Here is a 21,806-nt window from a genome sequence, read left to right on the forward strand (position 1 = left end):
GAAAGCGAAGGGACGGTTGTTGCTCGCTAGAAGAAGGAAGAGGCTCTGGGTTTCTGCCTTTTTAAACTGGAAGGCATCCAGAGTTACACTGGTGGTACAGAAATGTTAAGTCTGAAGCATATAGTAGCCATGTATTTTCCGAAGAGGTACGTGAAGCCATAAAGCAGTATTCCCGACATAAGTCCATAAAAAGATTCAGAGAAAACCCCGTGTCATTAACCTCCCCGTTTTGTGTTGTGCCCGCAGTCACGGCTCGAGCCCTGTTTACCCTCTTACCCCTGGCTGCCCCATTGCCCGGGTGACCCCCCTTTTGTTGTCACCTTTGACTCTGCTTGTTGGTGCGATCACCATGGTGTTAGCGCAGCCTTTGCGAGGAGCAGCTGCGTAACGCATTGTGCTTTACCTACAGTGTTTGCAGGACTGTGTTTACCCTCCGAGCTGGCTTAAGTGAGATGCATATCGTGGCTGGTTAGCTTGGCAGAGCATCGGGAAGGCTTATTACTATTTTGGTACATATGAAGCAGCTAATTTAATTCAAATAGCGGTGTGTTTTACTGCTTGGCTTTAACTATCTGCTGGCTAAGATGAGCATATGAAGATAAATTACATGGGGTCATTTGTTAGCAAGAGAACTAGGGAACCTGAATCTCCCTTTCAGATTCAGGGAAACAGAATGGTAATTCAATTTGGAGGAAGAAACTAATGATCTGGAAGCTGACAAAAATTCGATGTCATACTTTGATTGGTCAAATGACGTTTGATTGAAGTCACATTCGTGCACCAGCTCACACTAATGCTGAGTTGGGACCTTGTCAATTTAAAATATCAAAATATTTTTATTTATATCTTGGGTCTTACAACTTTCAGAGCACCCAGAGTTAGAGCACCCTACATTCACTGTCCTTGCTCTGGTGGAAGCGTCTTGGACAATCTGAAAGGGTGTCAGAGCCGAAGGGAAATTGTTCCGACATTTTCTTACAGAATATGAAAATAGTAAACAATTTGCTGTTGAACAGTGGTTGGGATTTTTCCCCTTTTGAAGTTGTCTCTCAATCACATGTAAATAGAAAGATGAGAGAATATTTAGTGAATGTGAAGACTCATACTCAACTTCCAAAGTAAAATGGACCAAATCAAAACTGCATCTCAGCTCCTCTCATGAAGAGCTCCTTTGCATCCATGCTTTAAAATTTCGTCCCATCTCAAATATTTTGTATTAGAAACAATTCAGTGATGTAGAATGTGGAGACAGCTAATAGATGAGAACAAGTGGTCTTTGAATAGGAGGCATATCCACACCCCAAATGTGATGAAGTTTGCCCAAGCGTCTGCACATGGATCTAGACATAAGATGCGCGGCGTTTCAGAATGACCTTTCTTGCACCGAAGATGGTGTGGCTTGGTTCTCCCGTTGCTGGGGTGTTGTCGCGGTCCCCGCGCGGCTGGGAACGTCCTGACGCACAGAGCAGAACCCAGCGGCCAGGGGAGCTGCGGGGTCACCGCGACTGGGGACGTCCTGACATGGAGAGCAGAACCTGGCGGCCAGGGGAGCTGCGGGGTCACCGCGGCTGGAACGTCCTGACATGGAGAGCAGAACCCGGCGGCCAGGGGAGCTGCGGGGTCACCGCGGCTGGGAACGTCCTGACATGGAGAGCAGAACCCGGCGGCCAGGGGAGCTGCGGGGTCACCGCGGCTGGAACGTCCTGACATGGAGAGCAGAACCCGGCGGCCAGGGGAGCTGCGGGGTCACCGCGGCTGGGAACGTCCTGACATGGAGAGCAGAACCCAGCGGCCAGGGGAGCTGCGGGGTCACCGCGGCTGGGAACGTCCTGACATGGAGAGCAGAACCCGGCGGGCAGGGGAGCCGTGGGGTCACCGCGGCGGGTCCGGCGGCGCAGGGGCGTGCACCGCGTCCTGGCGGAGCTGCAGCTCGCCCCCAGTCTCGCGTTTCATCTGTTCGTGGACAGGAGAGGCATTCACAAGGAGAACTGTTCCTGGCTGGAAGTGCCGGTTAAGGAGACGTTCATGTGCGCAGGGTGGCTGGCTGTGTTCCGCGGTAAGACGCTGCTGACAGCGTGGTTTATGGTGTCAGGAGACTTTTCACCCGCAGTCAGTATTTCTGCACAGGTGTCCAGTCATCTTGGACAATACCTGTCAACAGCAGGAGTGCACTAATATTGCTGATGCTCTTGATGGTTTATTTTCCCCAAACAATTGGCAAGCAACTCTCATCCTCCTGAACTGCGACACCAGTAGTTCACTGGACAGCCTGCTCCTTGGTTACAGGGCTCGTTAACAATTCCTCAAATGTTCAGTTGCATTTTGACAACGCTGAGTGTTACATTAATGGTGTTGGTTTAATTAGAACCTTCTGGAAGTTTTGTTCAGTTTTGAATTTTGAATAAGTTCTGCATTAACCCACCTGCCAGAAATCCATCTGGTTAGATAAAATGAATGTAACTGAAACAGGTTTGTGAAACAAGGTGGAAAAGGAGCTAGAAGGAGCATCTTGAGAACGAATGAACCCCGAACAGCTGGAGGTAAATGGTACAAACGTCTCGCGTGGATGCTCCAGCTCCAGCACCGCCTGTCTGTCCATCCTGCCGGGCCATATGCAGTAAAGGATACTGTGCACAACTCTGCTGCCTGTCGTGCACTGAGAATAACAGACTGTTGGGGCTCTTCCTTAGTCAGGCAACGTGAGCAGTTCAGTTTCAAATTTGCCAGTATTTTAAGCAGGACAGAAAAGTTGTTCTACGTGGAATTCCTCCTTTCTCCGTTTTTACTTTTAAATACATATAATATGATTTGTGTAAAAAAAAAAAAGTGAGTAACCATAGTAAATACTGAAGTTAGGAAGTGTGTGCAGTCTTATCTGTAACACCTCTGTGTGTTGGCGTTATGTCTGTTTATCATTTATATTTCGGTGATACCTGTAGACCTTTATCCGTTATGTCATCATTTTGGCACGAGCACTCACTGTTCGTTCTCAGGCTCACTGTTCCCTGCACACCGCACAGAGCAGTGGTGGCTGAGGCGGAATGAAAGAGAAGGAAAGGAAAGGAAGGGAAAGGCGACTCCGGGACTGACGGAGCTGCTGTCCCTTCCCCGGCGGCAGCCGCGGGTCCGGCGCTCAGGACCAGCAGGGAGCGCGCAGGGGGCCGGCGTGGTGCTTGCGCTTGGGGATTGCACTGGAGCTTATAACGCTCGATTATTTGGTGCAGACTCCTCCAAATTAACTTTTATCTAATCTGCGCTTGTGTTAATCAAGCCTGTAATTGTTTATACAACTCATAGATCAGAAAACCTGTTAACTAGAATTATTAACTGAGTTTTGAATGAAGAACTGAGAGTTCCTTACTTACCTGGAAGGAATGTGTTAACAGAGGCTGGAGATGTCAGCAAAACAAAGCTATTTTAGCGCACTGGATAGCAGACAATCTTATGCTTTTACATCTTGGAAGATGCGTGCTACAAGAATAGTTCTGCTCTTTGCATGCGCACAAATGTAAATTTACGTTCTTCTTTAAAAGAGACTATTTCTACTTTATTTCAAAGCAGCAGGCGGGAAGCGCAGTTGAGAGGAAGGAGAGGTGTAGTCCAGCACAAGTGTGCTCTGGCGTCTGGGCTGCCCATCCCAGTCCATGGAAATCTTTCCCAGTTTCCTGAGCAGCATCTCGGGTCAGCGCTCCCTGCACAGTTCTGGGCCGCAGGCAGCAGAGCCGTTACCTGCTGCCATACGTGACCGTGCCCTCTGCCATTACCTGCTGCCATACGTGACCGTGCCCTCTGCCGTTACCTGCTGCCATACGTGACCGTGCCCTCTGCCATTACCTGCTGCCATACGTGACCGTGCCCTCTGCCGTTACCTGCTGCCATACGTGACCGTGCCCTCTGCCGTTACCTGCTGCCATACGTGACCGTGCCCTCTGCCATTACCTGCTGCCATACGTGACCGTGCCCTCTGCCGTTACCTGCTGCCATACGTGACCGTGCCCTCTGCCATTACCTGCTGCCATACGTGACCGTGCCCTCTGCCGTTACCTGCTGCCATACGTGACCGTGCCCTCTGCCGTTACCTGCTGCCATACGTGACCGTGCCCTCTGCCGTTACCTGCTGCCATACGTGACCGTGCCCTCTGCCGTTACCTGCTGCCATACGTGACCGTGCCCTCTGCCGTTACCTGCTGCCATATGTGACCGTGCCCTCTGCCGTTACCTGCTGCCATATGTGACCGTGCCCTCTGCCGTTACCTGCTGCCATACGTGACCGTGCCCTCTGCCGTTACCTGCTGCCATATGTGACTGTATGTTCTGCTGTTCCTGCCATCGCTGTGAGTGACTGTACATTCTGCCGTTCCTGCCATACGTGACTGTACGTTCTGCCGTACGTGACTGTACGTTCTGCCATACGTGACTGTACGTTCTGCCATACGTGACTGTATGTTCTGCCGTTCCTGCCGTCGCTGTGAGTGACGCGCTGGGCCCGCAGCCCTGGCGGTGCTGGCCCCGTTTGGCGGGGGTTTGCAGGAGCGTGCCCCGGGCTGCCTTGCGGTGACAGGTCCTGTACCAGACTGGCACCGGCAGCTGGGGCGCTGGGCAGTTCTGAGGCGCTGGGCGCGTTCCTCGTGTCTTTGGTTTTTGCAACGTCTTTCTGCTGGCTGGTTTTAAATCCCGGGGAGGCATCTGGATGAGGTGACAGTGCGTAAGACACCACAGTATCCGTAGGGCAGGAAAGCTCAGTGCTCCAGCCAGGTGAAAGCTTCGGGGTTCACAAGAAGGTGGTTCGGTTCTGGCCGCAGCCGCACCGTTTCCATGTAGCTGCAGAACAGGATGATGGGGACGAGTCCTGGAGTGCAGCTGGTTTGGAAGGCGTCGTTCTGGAATAGCACACCCTCAGCAGTGTGTGTCAGGGAGGTCTCTTCAGTGACAGGCTTATTCCAGAACCCCTCATAGGGCTTTTGTTTGCAAAAGTCTATTTAAGATAAATGGCTTATAATAAACTAAACTGTCCTGTCTCTGAAACCTGCTGAGTCATGAAAGATAATCCCTCCCAGCAATTTTGAGTCATAGTTAGTCATGATCACTTTCTGAGCCCATCTACAAAAGAAGCCTGTGTATTCCAGAGTATTTGTGACCCTTCTAGAGCGGGAGGGAGAGAGTGAATCGTTTTCCTTCTTTTGGGGGTTTTCAACGTCCATGGTTCCGCTGAGTGCGGCGGGAGGGGCGCCCGGCCCGTGGGTCAGCGGGGGTGCTGCTGGCGGAGAGCTCGCCCCACCTCCCCGTGTTAAATCACAACCTGCAGATCGTTGTGGCTGGATAACTTTTGCAGTATTTGTTTTCATCTCTGTCCCAGCCGTTAGAAATCTGATTTGTCAAAGGTATTTGTAAACTACAGTAACTTCTTGACTGGGTGATCAGTGCTAAGGACCTTGAAAAACTGGCAGAAGTTTTCACCCTGTGAAGACGTTAAGATCAATAAAGCAAATGGATAAATACCGTTCCACAGAATGTAGGCTCTCGGGTGAAACGCTCTAACACATAGCAGTAGCAGATCATTCCAGGTATGGAGCATCATACTTTAAAAGCCATACAGTTAATGCTGTAAAAAGAAGGACTATATGAAATGTGATTGATTCCTATACCTTGTGTCATAAAAAGTAGCGTCAGTTACGTGGGGTTCTTGAGTAACTGAAGAAAGAGGTTACCAGAAAAAGGCAAGCCTTAAATTGCAGACAAAGAGCTTCTCCTCCCGTCAGAATTACATCGTCGGAGTGTTCACAGACACTCAGAAATAAGCTGTACTTCTGTATGGCAGTGAAGCAGCAAATTGAATTCTCATAATATGTTTTGAAAATGAGTCTTGTTAGGTTTGATGAGGTGGAAAAGGTACTGAGATCGCCGGTTTGTTCCGGTGCGTTCGGTGCGCTTTTCTTGGACGTTTGCCAGGGCTAATCTTCTAATGGCAGCGTAGCTTGTGAGCCCATTTGGTAGAGAGCTGTGTGTCAGCCGCAGCGCATCGCGCCAGGCACAGTGGTAAATAACCTTCTCTTGGCGCATGCAAACCTTTTGTTACAACAGCAGGAATTTAACACACCTATCAGGAAAGTATTTCCTTTATGAATTCACTGATGAGCGGAATAAAATGCAACTGTCATTTTAAATATACCCACGCATTTGTAGATAATGCACACCAGCCTTATGGTTTTTGTTTAAAGACAAGGACAAACTTCATTCAGGCCAAATATTCAAGAAATTGAGCCTGTCATAAACCCCCTGGATTTGCCCACCCCCCATGCCATTTGGCAATGGTCTGGGCAAGCAGTGGGCGTCACGGCCTGAGGAGCCGCGGACTCAGAGGTGGGTCCTGCGAACCGGTGGGAACGCCCGGGTGGAGCACGGACGGCTCCGGCCCCGGCTCGGGGCCGCTCACCGGAGGCGCCACGGCAGGTGCTTTGGGCCACGTGGGCTGAGTTAAATTGGTGTAGGCTGTTCTGTACGTTGAAACAAACACTTTCTGCTGCCTTTGAAAGCTAAGTGAGAATGCACTGGACATCCCATAGCACTTCTGTCATGACCCCGCAGCGTAACTACCGTTCAACAGCTGCTCTTCCAGATGTCTTTACAAAATAATTTACTTTTTATTAACAGTTTCATAGAAAGGTACAGAATCTTCTGTAGTCCTTAAACCACATTCTTGATCCCTTGGTTCTGAAGAAATCCCCCGAAAATCCTGCTTTCTTGTCATGTCCTCCTTTCTGTCAGCCTTGGTGAATGCGTCCAGGTGGGTTTTGTGAACAGCTGCAGAGATCCAGTGCTCCCAACTCGTTTTCTGCTGAATTATTCCTGGGTAACTCTCCTGGAGAAGAAATCCTATGAGCTTAACCCTTTTTTTAACTAGGTTTCCTTTTTCATCTTCTGCCTGTTCACTTTCCACAGTCGTAGCCAACAGCCGCCCTGTGCTGGAGCCGCTGTTGAGCTGACGTCTGCGCTGTCACGGGGATCAGTGCTTGGCTGTCTTTAAACACGTGCGGAAGTGCAAGGCAGGAGGTGGGAGCTCTGAAACCAGATGTGTCGTAACACGTATGGTGTAAAGAAGCGTTGTAGATATGAGAAATAGAGATGGAGCACGTGAGAAAGAAAGGGGGAGGAGAAAATGAAGATAAATGAGTGTGAGAAGTGTCTAAAAGAGCTGCTTTTTGGCAGGTGGATTTGTTAATTAGCGTGGTCAGTTGAGGCAGAGGTCGGGGGCTGCTGTGGCGCGGTGGCTGACGGTTGTGGCTGTGGTTTGTTCGCAGTTACCCGTACAGCGAGGACTCCAGCCAGGGAAAGCAGTACATGAACACGAGATGTCCCGCCTGGTGCGACAGGATCCTGATGTCCCACTCGGCCAAGGAGCTCATCCTGAAGGTGAGGACGGGCCCCGTGCGCTGGTCTTCACCAGAGACACGTGGGGCTGCCTGGCTTCTGCTTGGCCTGAGTTTGCAGTTCCCTGTAGCGAACACTCACAAGCTGGAGACAGCGAGACAGCGAGACAGTGTTCCATGGCAGCGAGGAACCGTGACACCTCCAGCGCTCTCCAGCCCAGAGCGGGGAGTTGTCCCGGTCAACCCACTGGCGGTTACCAGAGCAGAAGCTTCCACCGGCACTGCCGCTGGCGTCTGAGCTGCCAACAGCAGCTGCCTGTCCGTCCTGTGCTGCGTCTGTACCGGTGGGTCATGAGCCAGACTGGAAAACTGCGCCTTCGTTAGACAGGAATAACAAAATTAGAACACCCCTCCATGGCTCCCCAGCACAGCCCCAGCACAGTTGCAGACAGGCGACCGGGACTGGCTGCAGACAGCAAAACCTGTGCAGGAACAGCTTGTTCCCGAGTTCCCAGCGTGGCAGATTAAGGTTCCCTCTGTTGCTGATGCTGAGAACGGGATTTCCCAAAGGCCCATCAGACCCTAGACGGGCCAGATCTCCTACCGCTGTCCCCGAGGGCAGACAGCGTCTCCAGCAGGCAGGTTCCTAACTTGGGTACACCAGGTAAGTGCCTAAATTCAGACATTCCGTTAGAGCTTTAAAAATATGATTGTGCAGCTTTTTAGAATATACAGTTGGGATTGCACTAAATGATCTTTTGAGGTCCCTTCCAATCCCTAACGTTCTGTGGTTCTTGGGATTTAGTGTATAAACGTGAGGTGAACGGGGTGATGCTCTGTCCAGGGTTCAATGACCCGAATACAGTTCGGGAGCCTTCCCGTTTCCCTCTGGTCTGGTTCCCTCTGCTCCTCGCTCCCCCCCTGCTCCGCGGGTGCCGCTTGTCGCTGCCCCGGTGTTTCCTTGTGTGCTTGTTCTGGCACCCGGACACCCGTCCTGTTCGCACCGCCCATCGGCTGTTCTGGACCAGAAACACCGGGATGCGGCTGTGTGACACTCGGAGGTGTCACCCCTGCCTTTCTGCTCCAAGCTGAGTATTCCCTGTTGTGCAAAATTACCTTTGCAAATCCATGGTATACAGCTTTGTGGCTACTTTTTCTATTTAAATTAATGAAACCTTGAAACCTGCTTTTCTGAAGTTTATGACTTTCTGTTTGTCTCACCGGGTTACTTATCTCGTGATTAGGTTTGCCGCGCAGTATGTAACTCACTGAGAGGCTGGGGACGTTTTTCCCGCAGCTGCTCAGATCTCAGTTCGATGCACTTCCCCACACGTTCCCACGTGTAAGAAATGTCTGCATGCTGTCTTGGAGTTTCATGCAAAATTTTAGACAATGTGTGTACTGCAGTATTTCATTTTAAAAATGTGAAGCTAAGAGGAGCACAGACTTTATCATAAAATAGTGATGTCAAAATCAACGTTATTTGATCTTCTTATACAGAAATATCGTATAAGAAAGTGAGACTTTACCCAAAATATTACAGATAGTATTGACGCCCATGAAATTCCTAAAGAACAAAGGATTAAAGCCGTGCAAAGAGCGGCCAATGAAGGAGGATTGTTTTTGTTAAGCTGTGCATAAGGAGATAGAAGTGTACACACAGGCTTGGGAGAGTAAACAGTGCAGAGGGAAAGGAATTCTTTCAGATTATCTGAGGGGTATAACTTGGGTATAATGGGAGAAAATTAAACAAAGGACAGCAAAGTCAGAGCGTTACAGAACATGGTAACTGTGAGGTGACTTGGCGCGATCCTCGGTCTCCGTGGAACACAAACCCAGTCAGTTGGATCATTCAGAGCTCACGTTTAAAAGTGCATCCAGTCCTGTCTCTGCAGCTTTGCCTTTGCAAATCATGAGCGTGCGGTTGGGCACCTCCAGAAACGAGCGCGCGGTCACAGGTGGGGCCGGGCCGGCCGGGTCCTTCCCTGCGGGTCCCACGCGCTCCCCCCAGACCGCGGCTCCGGCCCGCGACACGAGCGGAGGTGTTGGGGAGAGAAGGGTGCTGAACCGCAGAGGGGAGGGCAGGAGGGCCTGACGGGCTTTTCTGGCGCTGCAGGGTCTGCCTTGCTGGTGGGAATTTATTCCACTGCAGAGACTCACGCTTTGAGCCTTTAAAAGGAGCTGTGGTGAAAGTAAAAGCAAATTTTAATTAACGGATTACACTTTAAATATATCTATAAATGCCTGTGAATTTTTGAAGAATTTTTGGTTGTAACTAGCTATAGGAAATTCCTAAAGGAAGGCGCGTATGCACAGATCTCCACGCGGCGCGGTGCTCGGCTATGCAGTAGGCATTACAGATTGTACAGACATGGGCTGTAAACAGCTCCCATGCAACATCATCGATCATGCCATGCTCGGTTACCTCACCAGCATGTTATTTTATGCTTCCTGAGCCCTAGAACACCGAAGGTTGCTGCTGCGGGAGCTGCCGCGCCGCCTGATCGCATGAAGTAATGAATGCTCAGCCGAGTGTGCGTTGTTTCTGCTTGCGCGCCGCTGTAATTTGTTTATCTGTCTAAAGATTATGCACTTGAAAATCCACAATTTTATGCTGCCTTTGTAAATTATCAAGTCGCTTTTGATGAATGTATCCCCGCTTCCGATGCTGGTGGCATTATGATCTTGAAATATTGGAAAGTGCTCATGCATACAATGCGGAAGGTTATGTTTTTATATTTTTGGCAGACAACCGTGCTATAAAGTAAATCTGACCTTAAGCTTCCTTGCTGCATTAAATATAATTCAGTTTTAACTTTATAGTCCTAAATGCTACTGTTTATAGAAAGTTATTGCCCAGTCAGACTTGACTGATTAGAGATGAGAAGGTCTTGACTGTTTCAGACAAAATAAATTAGTATTGCCAACTAGTTTAAAACGCCTCTGTGATTGTGTCAGAGACGTGGAGTGTGCAGGTTGCACATTTAATTAGCTTATAGGAATAGTTTAGCATAATAAGAAATCGTCTTGTACGGCAATGTATTTGCATTTAGACCTGAAGTACTGTGCTAGAATCAAAACAAATTCAGAAAATCACGTTTATTGCAAATGGCAGAAAGATGAGCACATTTTATTATTCGTTAAACTACAAATGCTAAAGAAGTCGGTGTATAAGGATGAAGTTCGAGGTGGAACAAAAGGAAAGCGATTCGTAACAGAGACCGGAGCAATGTCAGCTCTCGTTTGCTGCTGACTTTCTTAAAAATCACCTGATGCTTTTTTTCATATGAAGAAATGTATCTCATAGAAACGGTTAAAGATTATACCCAGAAACTGTGAAGAATTCATTCATCTCTCTGAAATTCGCAGTCGCCTGTGTGGTGAGATCAGAGGCTCTGACAGAGCCGTGTGGACTGCGCTCCGTTCGGACCCCCTGGCCCAGTAGCAACGTGTTTTGGGAAGGCGGCCCCTGTGCTGGGGACCCTGGCCAAGGGCTGGAGCGCAGCCCGGGCCGGACCCTCCGTCCGTCCGTCTGTCCCGGCGCTGCCCCGAGCTCCTGAGCTCCCGGCAGCCAGGGCGCTGCGCTGACCCCAGGAGTTCTTTTACGTGGGTGAATCGCACAAATCACTGCGAGCAGACATAAAAATACGTTCTACACCGTCTTCGTTTGGAAAAGACAATCAGAGATGTGTTAATGTCACTTCGTTCGGATCTGGTTTGAATTATTTGCATAAACTCTTTTCACATTTCTTTCTGTAATATGGAGAATACTTGAACTGACTCATGTTTCGTTGTCTTTTTTTTAACTAGTCGGAAAATGATGAGAAGATAGTAATATATGACCACATTGGGCCAAATGTCTGCATGGGCGATCACAAGGTAATTCAATTAAACATTCTAGTATCGTATCTTCTAAGTATTTTTCATTAGGAATGAAAATGTATGCACTAGTTTATGTTAATTTTATATTTAACTGTTTATTTGTTTAAAGCCTTGAAAATGTTTTAAAGTTGCATTGAGCGGGAGTCAGCGGGGATGTCAGAGCAGGGCCGCGTGTGCAGGGGGGCGCAGCGCAGGGCCGCGTGTGCAGGGGGGTGCAGCGCAGGGCCGCGTGTGCAGGGGGGTGCAGCGCAGGTCTGTGTGTGCAGTGGGGTGCAGCGCAGGTCTGTGTGTGCAGTGGGGTGCAGCGCAGGGCCGTGTGTGCAGTGGGGTGCAGCGCAGGTCTGTGTGTGCAGGGGGGTGCAGCGCAGGTCTGTGTGTACAGGGGGATGCAGCGCAGGGCCGTGTGTGCAGGGGGGTGCAGCGCAGGTCTGTGTGTGCAGTGGGGTGCAGCGCAGGGCCGCGTGTGCAGTGGGGTGCAGCGCAGGTCTGTGTGTGCAGGGGGGTGCAGCGCAGGGCCGTGTGTGCAGGGGGGTGCAGCGCAGGTCTGTGTGTGCAGGGGGGTGCAGCGCAGGGCCATGTGTGCAGTGGGGTGCAGCGCAGGGCCGCGTGTGCAGGGGGGCGCAGCGCAGGGCCGCAGCGCAGGGCCGTGTGTGCAGGGGGTGCAGCGCAGGGCCGCGTGTGCAGTGGGGTGCAGCGCAGGGCCGCGTGTGCAGGGGGGTGCAGCACAGGGCCGCGTGTGCAGGGGGGTGCAGCGCAGGGCCGTGTGTGCAGTGGGGTGCAGCGCAGGGCCGCGTGTGCAGGGGGGTGCAGCGCAGGGCCGTGTGTGCAGTGGGGTGCAGTGCAGGGCCGCGTGTGCAGGGGGGTGCAGCGCAGGGCCGTGTGTGCAGTGGGGTGCAGTGCAGGGCCGCGTGTGCAGGGGGGTGCAGCGCAGGGCCGTGTGTGCAGTGGGGTGCAGCGCAGGGCCGCGTGTGCAGGGGGGTGCAGCGCAGGGCCGCGCAGTGCAGCGCGAACCACGGGCAGCGCCCGCGTGCTCGGACTGCGCCTGGAGAACAAAAGCGTTCTCACCGGGCTGGCAAAACTGCTCACAAAACACAGTTTCAGTTAATTTGGCGCCTAGCTGCATTGTGGTAAAATCACATGTTGGCAGTTCCATAGTTAACAAGTGAGAAAAAAGATACAGAATTGCATACATACCGGTTGTTGAAGTGAAGAAAAAGACATGAGTTTTATAAACAATATCCCCTCCTGAAGACGTCCTATGGCGTCTAGGTCAGAAATACAGCAACTGAGTGCTTGCTTTGAAAGACCTGGTGGAGGAGTAGGAGGTGATGTGTGAAAGCCTACAGAAAAACGGTGTAAAACACAGCAAAACTTAACCAGAAGCACGGACAAACTTGTCCACTGTCCGACAGCAGTGAGGAGTCAGTCCCGGAGAACGTGCTGAGGGTCCAGCGACGGTTCAGTGATGGTGACAGGGAGTTACAGTGTGTGTGTGTGTGTACAGATACATCCGGAGTCATTGCAGTGTGTGTGTGTGTATGTACAGGTACATCCAGAGTTGTTGCAGTGTGTGTGTGTACAGGTATATCCAGAGTCGTTGCAGTGTGTGTGTGTGTGTCTGTATGTACAGGTATGTCCAGAGTCATTGCAGTGTGTGTGTGTGTGTGTGTGTACAGGTACATCCAGAGTCGTTGCAGTGTGTGTGTGTATGTACAGGTATGTCCAGAGTCGTTGCAGTGTGTGTGTGTGTGTGTGTGTGTGTGTGTGTGTGTGTACAGGTACGTCCAGAGTCATTAATCTGTGTCTGTGTGTGTGTACAGGTACATCCAAAGTCATTGCCTTGTGTGTGTGTGTGTGTGTGTGTGTACAGGTACGTCCAGAGTCATTAATCTGTGTGTGTGTGTATGTACAGGTACATCCAGAGTCATTGCCTTGTGTGCGTGTGTGTGTGTACAGGTACATCCAGAGTCGTCGCAGTGTGTGTGTGTGTGTGTGTATAGGTACATCCAGAGTCATTGCCTTGTGCGTGTGTGTGTGTGTACAGGTACATCCAGAGTCGTCGCAGTGTGTGTGTGTGTGTGTGTGTGTATAGGTACATCCAGAGTCATTGCCTTGTGCGTGTGTGTGTGTGTACAGGTACATCCAGAGTCGTCGCAGTGTGTGTGTGTGTGTGTGTGTGTATAGGTACATCCAGAGTCATTGCCTTGTGCGTGTGTGTGTGTGTACAGGTACATCCAGAGTCGTCGCAGTGTGTGTGTGTGTGTGTGTGTGTGTATAGGTACATCCAGAGTCATTGCCTTGTGTGCGTGTGTGTGTGTGTACAGGTACATCCAGAGTCATTGCAGTGTGTGTGTGTGCAGGTACATCCAGAGTCGTCGCAGTGTGTTCACAGGTACACAGAGAGTCAGGCAGTAGCTGTATTTACTCTCGTGGCCTGTACTCCTGTGAGCACAGTGTTGTTTTGCTCAGGAAGTGTCCTTAAGGTGTTGGGTCCGAGTCCCCAGGTCGGGTTTAGCGCACAGAAGTTCAGTAACATGCGGAGTTCGTGTCCGCAGCTGCCGGACAGAGGTCAGGAGCAGCCGTGCTGGTTTCTTTGTCACCGGGGTCCTTCACGTGGCGTTTTTAGGGTGGCACCCCGAGCGGGGCTGTGACAAAGGCCGTTAACTGTGTGGGACCCGTCTGTGCCCACAGAGGTCACATTTGCCCTTAGATGTCAGTGGGAGCAGAGACCTGAAAGGAGACGATGCAGTTCTCTGGGCATTTTGTAGTCTGATTAATCAAAAAAATGATCACAACACTGTGTTCCAGTCGTAGAGAATTATTTTTGTTGTGTTTGCTATTTCCATTGCCACTGTGTAACTTGTGTTTCTCCCTGACTTGCTGCAGCCTGTGTTCCTGTCCTTTCGAATAGCGGCTGGGGCAGGTAAACCTATTGCAAATGTGCACAAGTGTTGTGTCGTGCAGTGATGTGGTGGTAAATATCATTTTTTTCCTTTACGTTTGCATTTTCTACATCATTTCCCCTGTGTTTATTTTTCTTTTTAAAAAAATGCCAATTCTGCAACAGGAAAAAGATGCCTGCGGAACGAGAAGATTTTCCGTGAGCCCCCACTGTAGCGAGGAGGGGAGGGTCCGCGGGGACTGGTGCGCGATGGCCGCGGCTGTCGCAGAGCGGTCCGAGCGCCGCGGCGCAGCCCGCGGGTCGCCCCCTGCCGCCGCGCCCGGACCCTGCCCAGCAGCTCACATACCTCACGGCCTCCGTGTCCTGCGACATCCGTAGAAACGTGGAATTATTTTTATATCTTCGTCACAGTTCTGTTGCCAAAACTCTAAACAGACAGCAGAGATGTTATGTATTTTAGATTTCACAGCGTTCCACTTTTAATAAGTGTTTGTCCATGTGGAAAAGCTATTGCGGCATATTCTAAACTTTTAAAGGTGTCATGCCTAACATTATATATCTTTACCACTCCGGGGTTTTGTACATTGGATTGTATAGATAGAGATACTGATGGTTTTAAACGGTATTTTCTTTGTTGACCAAGGCTTATGGTTTGTGTTTCAGTTTTAGTGTTTCGTTTTTCATTTTTATAATTTTTTCTCATGTTATATACTATACTGCCATGTTACATGGTTTTGAATCACACAGCAGCTGCTTTCTATACATACATATATATATGTGTGTGTATATATATGTATGTATGTGTATATATACACAGATATATAAATAATTTATAAACCTGACCAAAAGTTACGCTAAATATACTTTCCAATATGAATGCTTGAGAGTGCCATATCAGCAGATAGTGTTGAGTCTTAGCAGGTTTAGTTCAGTGTACATCAACAACCAACCTTTATATAATAAATAATATATAGCAGTGCCATCCTGGATACAGATATATAGCATACTATATAGCACATATATTAGCGGTTTCACTTTGTTACTCCTATAATCCCTTCTTTCCATGTAATATTAAGGATTGAATGTGAAGTTCTTAGCTAGGTTTGGGTGTAACTTTCCAGAATTTTGTAAACTGTTTTGTCCGTCTTTTGTTACTGTTCTATGGTGCCAAGTATTCTATATTGAAACTATAACAACACGGGAGAATAAAATAATAGTCTGCTTCAGGTAGCACCAGCGTTGGGCACAGACTGTGTTCGTACAGTGTTAAAGGAAAAAGGACTGTACGTTTTCCTGGTTAGTAGCTCAGTGCAGCCTACAATATAATCTCGTTACAAACATTTTTCTCCCGCCACTAAATACAACATTAAAAGCTGATAAGGGAGTCTGTTGATGAAACACAAATGTATGTTTTATTGATTTAATTTAGAACACTACAGAGTTCATGGACTGCGTGATGGCATTAGATTGATGCTTGATTTTGATATAAATCACTACCATTTAAAATTATTCGATGTCCGCTTGCAGAGCGTTTTCTCGGCAGCAGGGTCTGGCCTGTGCGCGGCCCCGCTGCCCGGGGGCTGCGCGGCCCCGCGTTGTTACCGTGCCACGCCGCGGTGTCACCGCACCGCAGTTCGTGTGAGCAGCGCGACTCACGGTAACGCCCAGGGCCTTTAGAAGTGAGTACTCCGGTTCTCAAGCAATAAAACTGATCGTGGTGAATACGGCTGTGTCTGTCCCTTTAATTTGGGCACTGGGGATTATCGGGAAATTAGTAAATGGTCACATTTCTTATTAATGAGTTACTTTTAATCTCCTGCCAATTAACAGGGTGATTCTTTTTCCCATGAAAACCTCTGTAATAAAACGCAGTCCTGGTGTTGATCAAAACACAGTGCGAAGCGCGGAGGAGGCAGTCAAGCAGTTTGCGTTAGAGCGCTGATGTAGAGAGTAATGCAGCTTCATGAGCCGCACACGAGGTGCCAGTCCCCAGCGGTTCAGTCGATGTGCCACCGTAAACTGCTTCGCGATTCCGCTTTAAAAATAAAAACATAAAATAAAAACACAACTGCTACCTTTTCAACCTCTGGCTGAAGCCTCGTTTGTAGATAAATTCACCAGAGCTATGAACTGCAAGACCGTAAGTAGCCCTAATCCATCTCGAGGCGTTAGTTACACAGGTGACCTGACACGGTAATTTGTTGAAAGTCTCACATTTAACCCGCAGAGGTTCAAGAGACGCGTGTGAACGAGAGCCCAGAGGCGTTTTGTGGGGCAGGTGCGGTGCCCGGGACGTTTCCCGTCTGCAGGGCCCGGCCCGGGAGCGGCTCCGCCCGTCCGGGCTGCCGGACGCAGCGCCCGAGCCCGGACCCAGCGCCCGGACCCATCTGCCGGACCCAGCGCCCGAGCCCAGCGGCGGCTCCGGGCGCGGGGGCAGCGGCCGCGGCCGCTCTCTGTTCGCAACCCGGGCGCATCACAAAGCGCCCTGTGCTGTAAAGACACTCATCGCTGAACACAGGGTTCCGAGTTCCTTGGGGCGCGTTTCGTTTAAAGACGGGAAGGAGCAGGCGTGAATAATCCGGCTTTCAGGTGCGGGTATTTTCCCTTAAGAGGCGGGAAACTGCCTCCGCTTCTTCGTGCGGTTCCAGCGCCCTGTATCAGTGTGTTCAAAGCCGAGGCGAAGATTAGTTTCTAAACTTGATTTACTCCGTCTGTAACCCTGGTACAACTCGAGTGAGTCTCGCCAACCCACCGCTTTCAGTGAGTAAAAACGTGCGGGACCCCCTCCCTTCCCCTGCAATCAGGCGAGGAGCTGCCGAGATCCGAGCGAAACGGAGCGAAGGGGCGGCCCAGAGCGGCGGCACCTGCAGCCCGGGGGGAGCGGCGCTCGGCGGACGCCAGCGGCACAGCCGGGCCGGGCGGCTCCGCGGCGCAGGGGGAGCGGTCAGAGCCACAGCCGGGCCTGGGGCGGCTCCGCGGCCCGTTCCCGCAGCGGGAGCGGCACCGGCGCGGACGAGGGACAGCGCCGGCTCCCAGCGCTCGGCCGGTGAGCGCTGGGCGGGCGGCCCCGCGGGCCTGGAGCGGCCGGGCCCTCAGCTGCTGCTCCGTGAGGCCGGGGGGGCAGCCGGGGGCGGCGCATCCGTGCTCGGCGCGGGGAGCCCGGGAGCCCCGGCCCGGCGCTGCGGAGGGCGGGTGCCGGTCGGCGCGGCTGCGGTACGGGAGGCAGCTGCATTTGCTCAGGCTGCGAAGCAGTAGTTAAGACAGGGAAAGAAAATAATGTCTCAGTCGTTCTGAAAAAAAAAAGGCAAAAAAAGCAGCTTGCCGACGAGGCTGGATTACACCATCGGGTCTCGAATGTGCCCGGGAGGAGAAAAGCAAAGCCTTGGGCAGCTGCAAGGCAGCTCGACGGCTGCTTGATTACCTGGGTCTCGTTGTGGGTGAACACGACCTGCAGGTGCACGGAAGCTGCTGTGTGCGCGGGCAGAGGCGCATCCTCCCAGGAGCTCGGTAGCAAGGAGAGGGAAGGCAGATCGCGCTTGTTCCACCGCTAAGCTCAGCGACTTGGAATTCGGGATTTTTGCAGCGGCCATGTCCGGGTAGCGCAGTGGGACGTGTCCAGCGCCTGCCCCCCTCGCCCCGGAGCAGATCACATAACCTGCCCGTGGCTTTTCCGTGCCAGGACCCGGTGCGGTCTCGGCCCCGCCAGCGGCTCCTTCTCCCCTGGCGGAACGGCGGGGCCGGGCTCCGGGCTGCCCGCGCCGGCCGGGGAAGCGGAGGCCGCGGGCCCCGGGGCTGCGGCCCGGCCGGGCGGTTGCGGGCCCGGACAAGCGAACCTCGGCCCGACCCGGCGGCGCCCCGGGCAAACGGCCGAGCCGAGGCGAGGGCAGGCGCCGGCCGAGCGGCTCTGGAGAGGGCGGACCCAAAAATGAGGGCCCGGACTAGTAAAGCGAAAGCCAGAAATTGCCTTGCGACAGGCTCGGTGGAGCCCGAGCCCTGCGCTGCCCCGGCCCGTGTTTCCCCGGCCAAATCCCGCAGAGCGAGGGCGAAGCCGCTCCCGAGGGCTCCGCAGGACAGAGACCCGAAAACCAGTAACGCGGTAAAAACTTGCACAAGAGAAGCTTGTTAAATAATTTATTGGTTTATACAAAGTCTCTCCAACGCGTGTGGAGACATTATTTGATCCCAATGTAAAATCAAGCGTCCATTTTTCTCTCGTGCTTTTTTGGGTTGTTTTCTCTTCTGATATTATTAAGCATAAAAATCTAGAGGCAGGAGAAATCAAACCGCCAAAACACTGAGTAGAGGGAAGGAGTAAAAGAAAACAGCCGTTTTTACACTAGAAATATACATCACAAAATCTGAAATTTACTATATACAAAGTGGCTGAGCTTGGATTTGGCGACCCATACAAAACAACAAAATCTGATTGTTAGGAGCAGGAAATCGGCAAGAAGGATAAAGGAAAGGGCGGGCAAACCTTAAAGCGACACAAAACTAAAACCAAAAAGTTGGGAAAATTCCTTTGAAATTTACATCGATGAGAAGGAAAATAATTTCATAACTTATTCTGTAAAAAATATATACATTTCACATACATCTTAGGCTGTACAACACACCACTTTTAACATCCAGTTACAATTCGTTGCAGCCGCCGGTGCCCTCACAAGGTGTCCGAGCTGGTGCTGCAGGGGCTGACGAGGGACAGGTTCGTGGATTTGTGCTTTTTCAATAGCCTCGTGATTTTTTCGTCGTCCGAGTTGGGGTCCAGGGGTTTGTTGTATTCGTCATCGTCCTCATTGTCCGAGCTCTCCTTCAGCTTCTCCGTCTCCGAGTCGTGTTTCTTCTTGGCCGAGGCCATCTCTGCCGCGTGCCGCTTCCGCCACTTGGTCCGTCTGTTCTGGAACCAGACCTGGGCCCGGCCCGGGCTCGGCTCAGCTCAGCTCGGCCCGGCCGCGCCGTCCCCGCCCGCCCCTTCCCCTCCCTTGCCCAGCGGGGGCTCCGGCAGCAGCCGGTGCGGGGCCGCGCGGCTCCGGGCAGCCCGGGGGGATGCGCTCGGGTCACTCCCGGCTGCTCCGGGACGGCGCCGGGCGACAATAAAAGCAGCGCTTTTGCAGAATAATCTCCTGTTGGAAATTGAATGTGATGGCCAGAAAAACCAATATCTTTGTCTCCCCATGCACGTCAACGCCTCAGTGCGCCTGAAGACTTCGGTACAAAATTTGCGTGACTGTGCAAAGTGGAGTCGTGTCAATTGGTCTCGGCTGGAAACCGACCCATTGAAAGCAATCGCTTGCGGGGAGATTTTTGGTTTTGGGGGTGGTTTATTGTGGTGTTTGTGGTTTTTTGGGTTTTGTTTTTTAATGTGTGCTTAGGATTTCGTTCTATGGTTTTTATTTTGTGGTTTTGTTGCTGCTGTTGGGTTTTTGTGCGCTTTTAATTTTTTTTTTCTTAAATCGTTTGCAGCACAAGGAACCCCAAGCACAAAATAAGTTACATAGAGGTTGGCCTAAAATCTATCCAATATCCAAACGTAATTTTAATTATAATGGACTTTAAAGATACCCCTGTAGGATTGTAGAGTTTCAAAGGTCGCTGAAAATCACCGCAAAACCACGAGGTTACGGTGCGGGAGGTGGCGGCCCCGACAGCCCGTGCCCAGCCCGGGACCCGCGGGACAGACCGACCTACCTTCACCTGGCTCTCGGTCATCCCCAGCGAGTAGGCAAGCCGAGCTCTCTCCGGTCCTGCCAAGTATTTCGTCTGTTCGAAGGTTTTCTCTAAAGCAAAAATCTGCTGCCCAGAGAAAGTTGGTCGCGAGTGTTTCTTCTTGCCGTCCTTGTCCAAAACCATCCCCGTCTGAGCTAAAAGCGGAGGAGAAACAGCTCCGTCAGAGAACTGGTCAGCACCGACCCCGCTCGGCGCGGATCGGGGCGCGGGCAGCGGCGGGGCTGCTGGGGTGGCCGCCGCCGCTCGGCGCCGCTGGCTCCAGAGCACGGTTTGGTCCGGGGCCTTCTCAGGGCGCAGCGGCGGGCACAGGTGACCGGCACCGAACCGCCTTCGGGGCGCCGCGCTCTCCTCCGGGCCGTCCGCCCCGTCTACCGCGCTCTCCCGCCGGCCGACCGAGGCGAGGGGCCGCCCTGGCTCCCGGCTCGGCCGCCCGGAAGGGAACCCACTACTCCCGGCGGGCGGGACCCCAGGCCGGCTGCCCGGGAGGCACTGCGGGCCGCGCTCCCCGCTGGAACCGGCCGCACTTACCGGGACAGGCGAGACGCGGGTCTCTCCAGGGAGACCCCTGCACCACTCCCGGCCAGAAAATGGGGGGCCGCCCCGGCAGCTCCGCCAACGGCTTCGGGTAGCGGGAGACGGCGGCGGGGTTAAAATACATCCCCGCCGATGCCGCCAGTCCGTTGATGCGGGGCAGCCCGCCCAGGAGGTTGCTGGCGGTGCCCACGGGCCGCCCCAGGATGTCGCTTATTCCGTGCGGCGTCCCCAAGGGGAGCTGCGTGTTGAGTCCGCCTAGGGCCGGCGCTTTGAAGCCGGAGGGATTCTGCAGGGTGTAGGGGAAGAGGGAGGTCTTCATCTCGGCCATGTTGTGCAGTGCGGCCAGCGGCGTACTGCTGAGGACGAACGCGCTCTGGCGATTAGCATCCATTTGCCCCACCGCTAACATTTGTGGTCATCAGCGAGCGCGGGTCCTTCTCCAACCGCGCCGGCAGCCGCTGCGACCCCGCGCCGGGAGCGCCGGCCGGGCGGGGCGGCCTCTTCTCCGCTGCAGGTTCAAAGCACCAGCAAGTACCAAAGTTTGCTGAAGTAGGAAAATCCCGGCGTTTCTCCACCCGTCCCCGCAGCTCGGCGGCGCGCACCGCGAACTTCCCGGCTGGAGCGCGGAGGAAGACAAGTCTGGGCAGAGTAGCGGAGAGGGATCCTGGGCAAGAACAGGCCCCGGCAGCTGCGGCACCCGGCGCGGGAGCCAACGGGAGGGGGCCGGGCAGCGCTGGGCTCCGCACCTCGCCCGGGCCCGTGTCCCGGCGGCAGCAGCGGGGACGCTCCGCGGCGCGCCCCGGGGCGCAGATAACCGCGCGGGCACCTGCGGGCTCCGCGCCCATTGGGCGGCCGCCTCCCCGCGCCGGCGCCACGGCCCAATCGGCGGGCGGCGAGCGCCCCCACCCCGATACGTCACCGCCGGACCGGGCGGCCCTGGGCGCTGTGGGAGCGCGCGGGTCCGCACGTGGCCGCGCCACGGCCGACGGGACCCCCACGCGCGCCCCGCCCGCCGCGCCAGCGCGGGGTCAGCGAGGTCAGCACCACCGGGGCCGCCCGGACCCGACCCGACCCGACCCGTCCCGGGGCGGCGGCGCGCTGAGCGGCGGGACCTCCGCTCCGAGTCCGAAGAGCTCGGCCCCGGGAGAGCGGCCCGCGGCAGGGACCGGGAGGGCCGCCGAGCGCCACTGAGCTGCGGGGGGACGGCGGCTCCGCCGCCCCGGGGCTGCCGAGCGGGCGAGATGCGCGTTCCCTCCCGACCCGCTGCCCTTCGGTCGGGTTTCGGTTCCCCCTCCGGTTGCGCTGCAGCCGTTCCCCTTGCGTTAGAATCGAACGTTTAAAGCACAGTTGTAAGACCGATCTAATGTCCGAGGAACAACTCTGTCGCTCAACCT

General features: G+C 53.2%; 2 protein-coding genes across 5 annotated transcripts in view; one reads left to right on the forward strand and one right to left on the reverse strand.

Annotated features, from left to right (window-relative positions):
- INPP5A (inositol polyphosphate-5-phosphatase A) overlaps window positions 1-15,875 on the forward strand; it is a 203,760-nt gene extending 187,885 nt beyond the window's left edge. The window contains exons 13-16 of one of the 4 annotated variants that reach the window (XM_065843192.2): window positions 7,299-7,410; window positions 11,178-11,246; window positions 14,136-14,223; window positions 14,317-14,455. In XM_065843192.2, coding sequence (XP_065699264.1) covers window positions 7,299-7,410; window positions 11,178-11,246; window positions 14,136-14,216 — 262 coding nt within the window. In that variant the 3' untranslated portion in view covers window positions 14,217-14,223; window positions 14,317-14,455. Of the gene's footprint in view, window positions 1-7,298; window positions 7,411-11,177; window positions 11,247-14,135; window positions 14,224-14,316 lie in introns of those variants that run through there. The other 3 variants (XM_071812282.1, XR_011740372.1, XR_011740371.1) reach the window with 3 other exon arrangements.
- A 2,478-nt stretch (window positions 15,876-18,353) lies between these two features.
- Window positions 18,354-21,126, reverse strand: NKX6-2 (NK6 homeobox 2). The gene is made up of 3 exons (XM_065843829.2): window positions 20,407-21,126; window positions 19,840-20,012; window positions 18,354-19,060 (listed from the first exon to the last, which is right to left on the reverse strand). The coding sequence occupies exons 1-3, from the start codon at window positions 20,819-20,821 to the stop codon at window positions 18,812-18,814; spliced, it is 837 nt and encodes a 278-aa protein (XP_065699901.1). The 5' UTR covers window positions 20,822-21,126; the 3' UTR covers window positions 18,354-18,811.
- Between the last annotated feature and the right edge of the window lie 680 nt (window positions 21,127-21,806).

This window comes from Patagioenas fasciata, chromosome 8 (assembly GCF_037038585.1).
Source record: "Patagioenas fasciata isolate bPatFas1 chromosome 8, bPatFas1.hap1, whole genome shotgun sequence".
NCBI lineage: Eukaryota > Metazoa > Chordata > Aves > Columbiformes > Columbidae > Patagioenas > Patagioenas fasciata.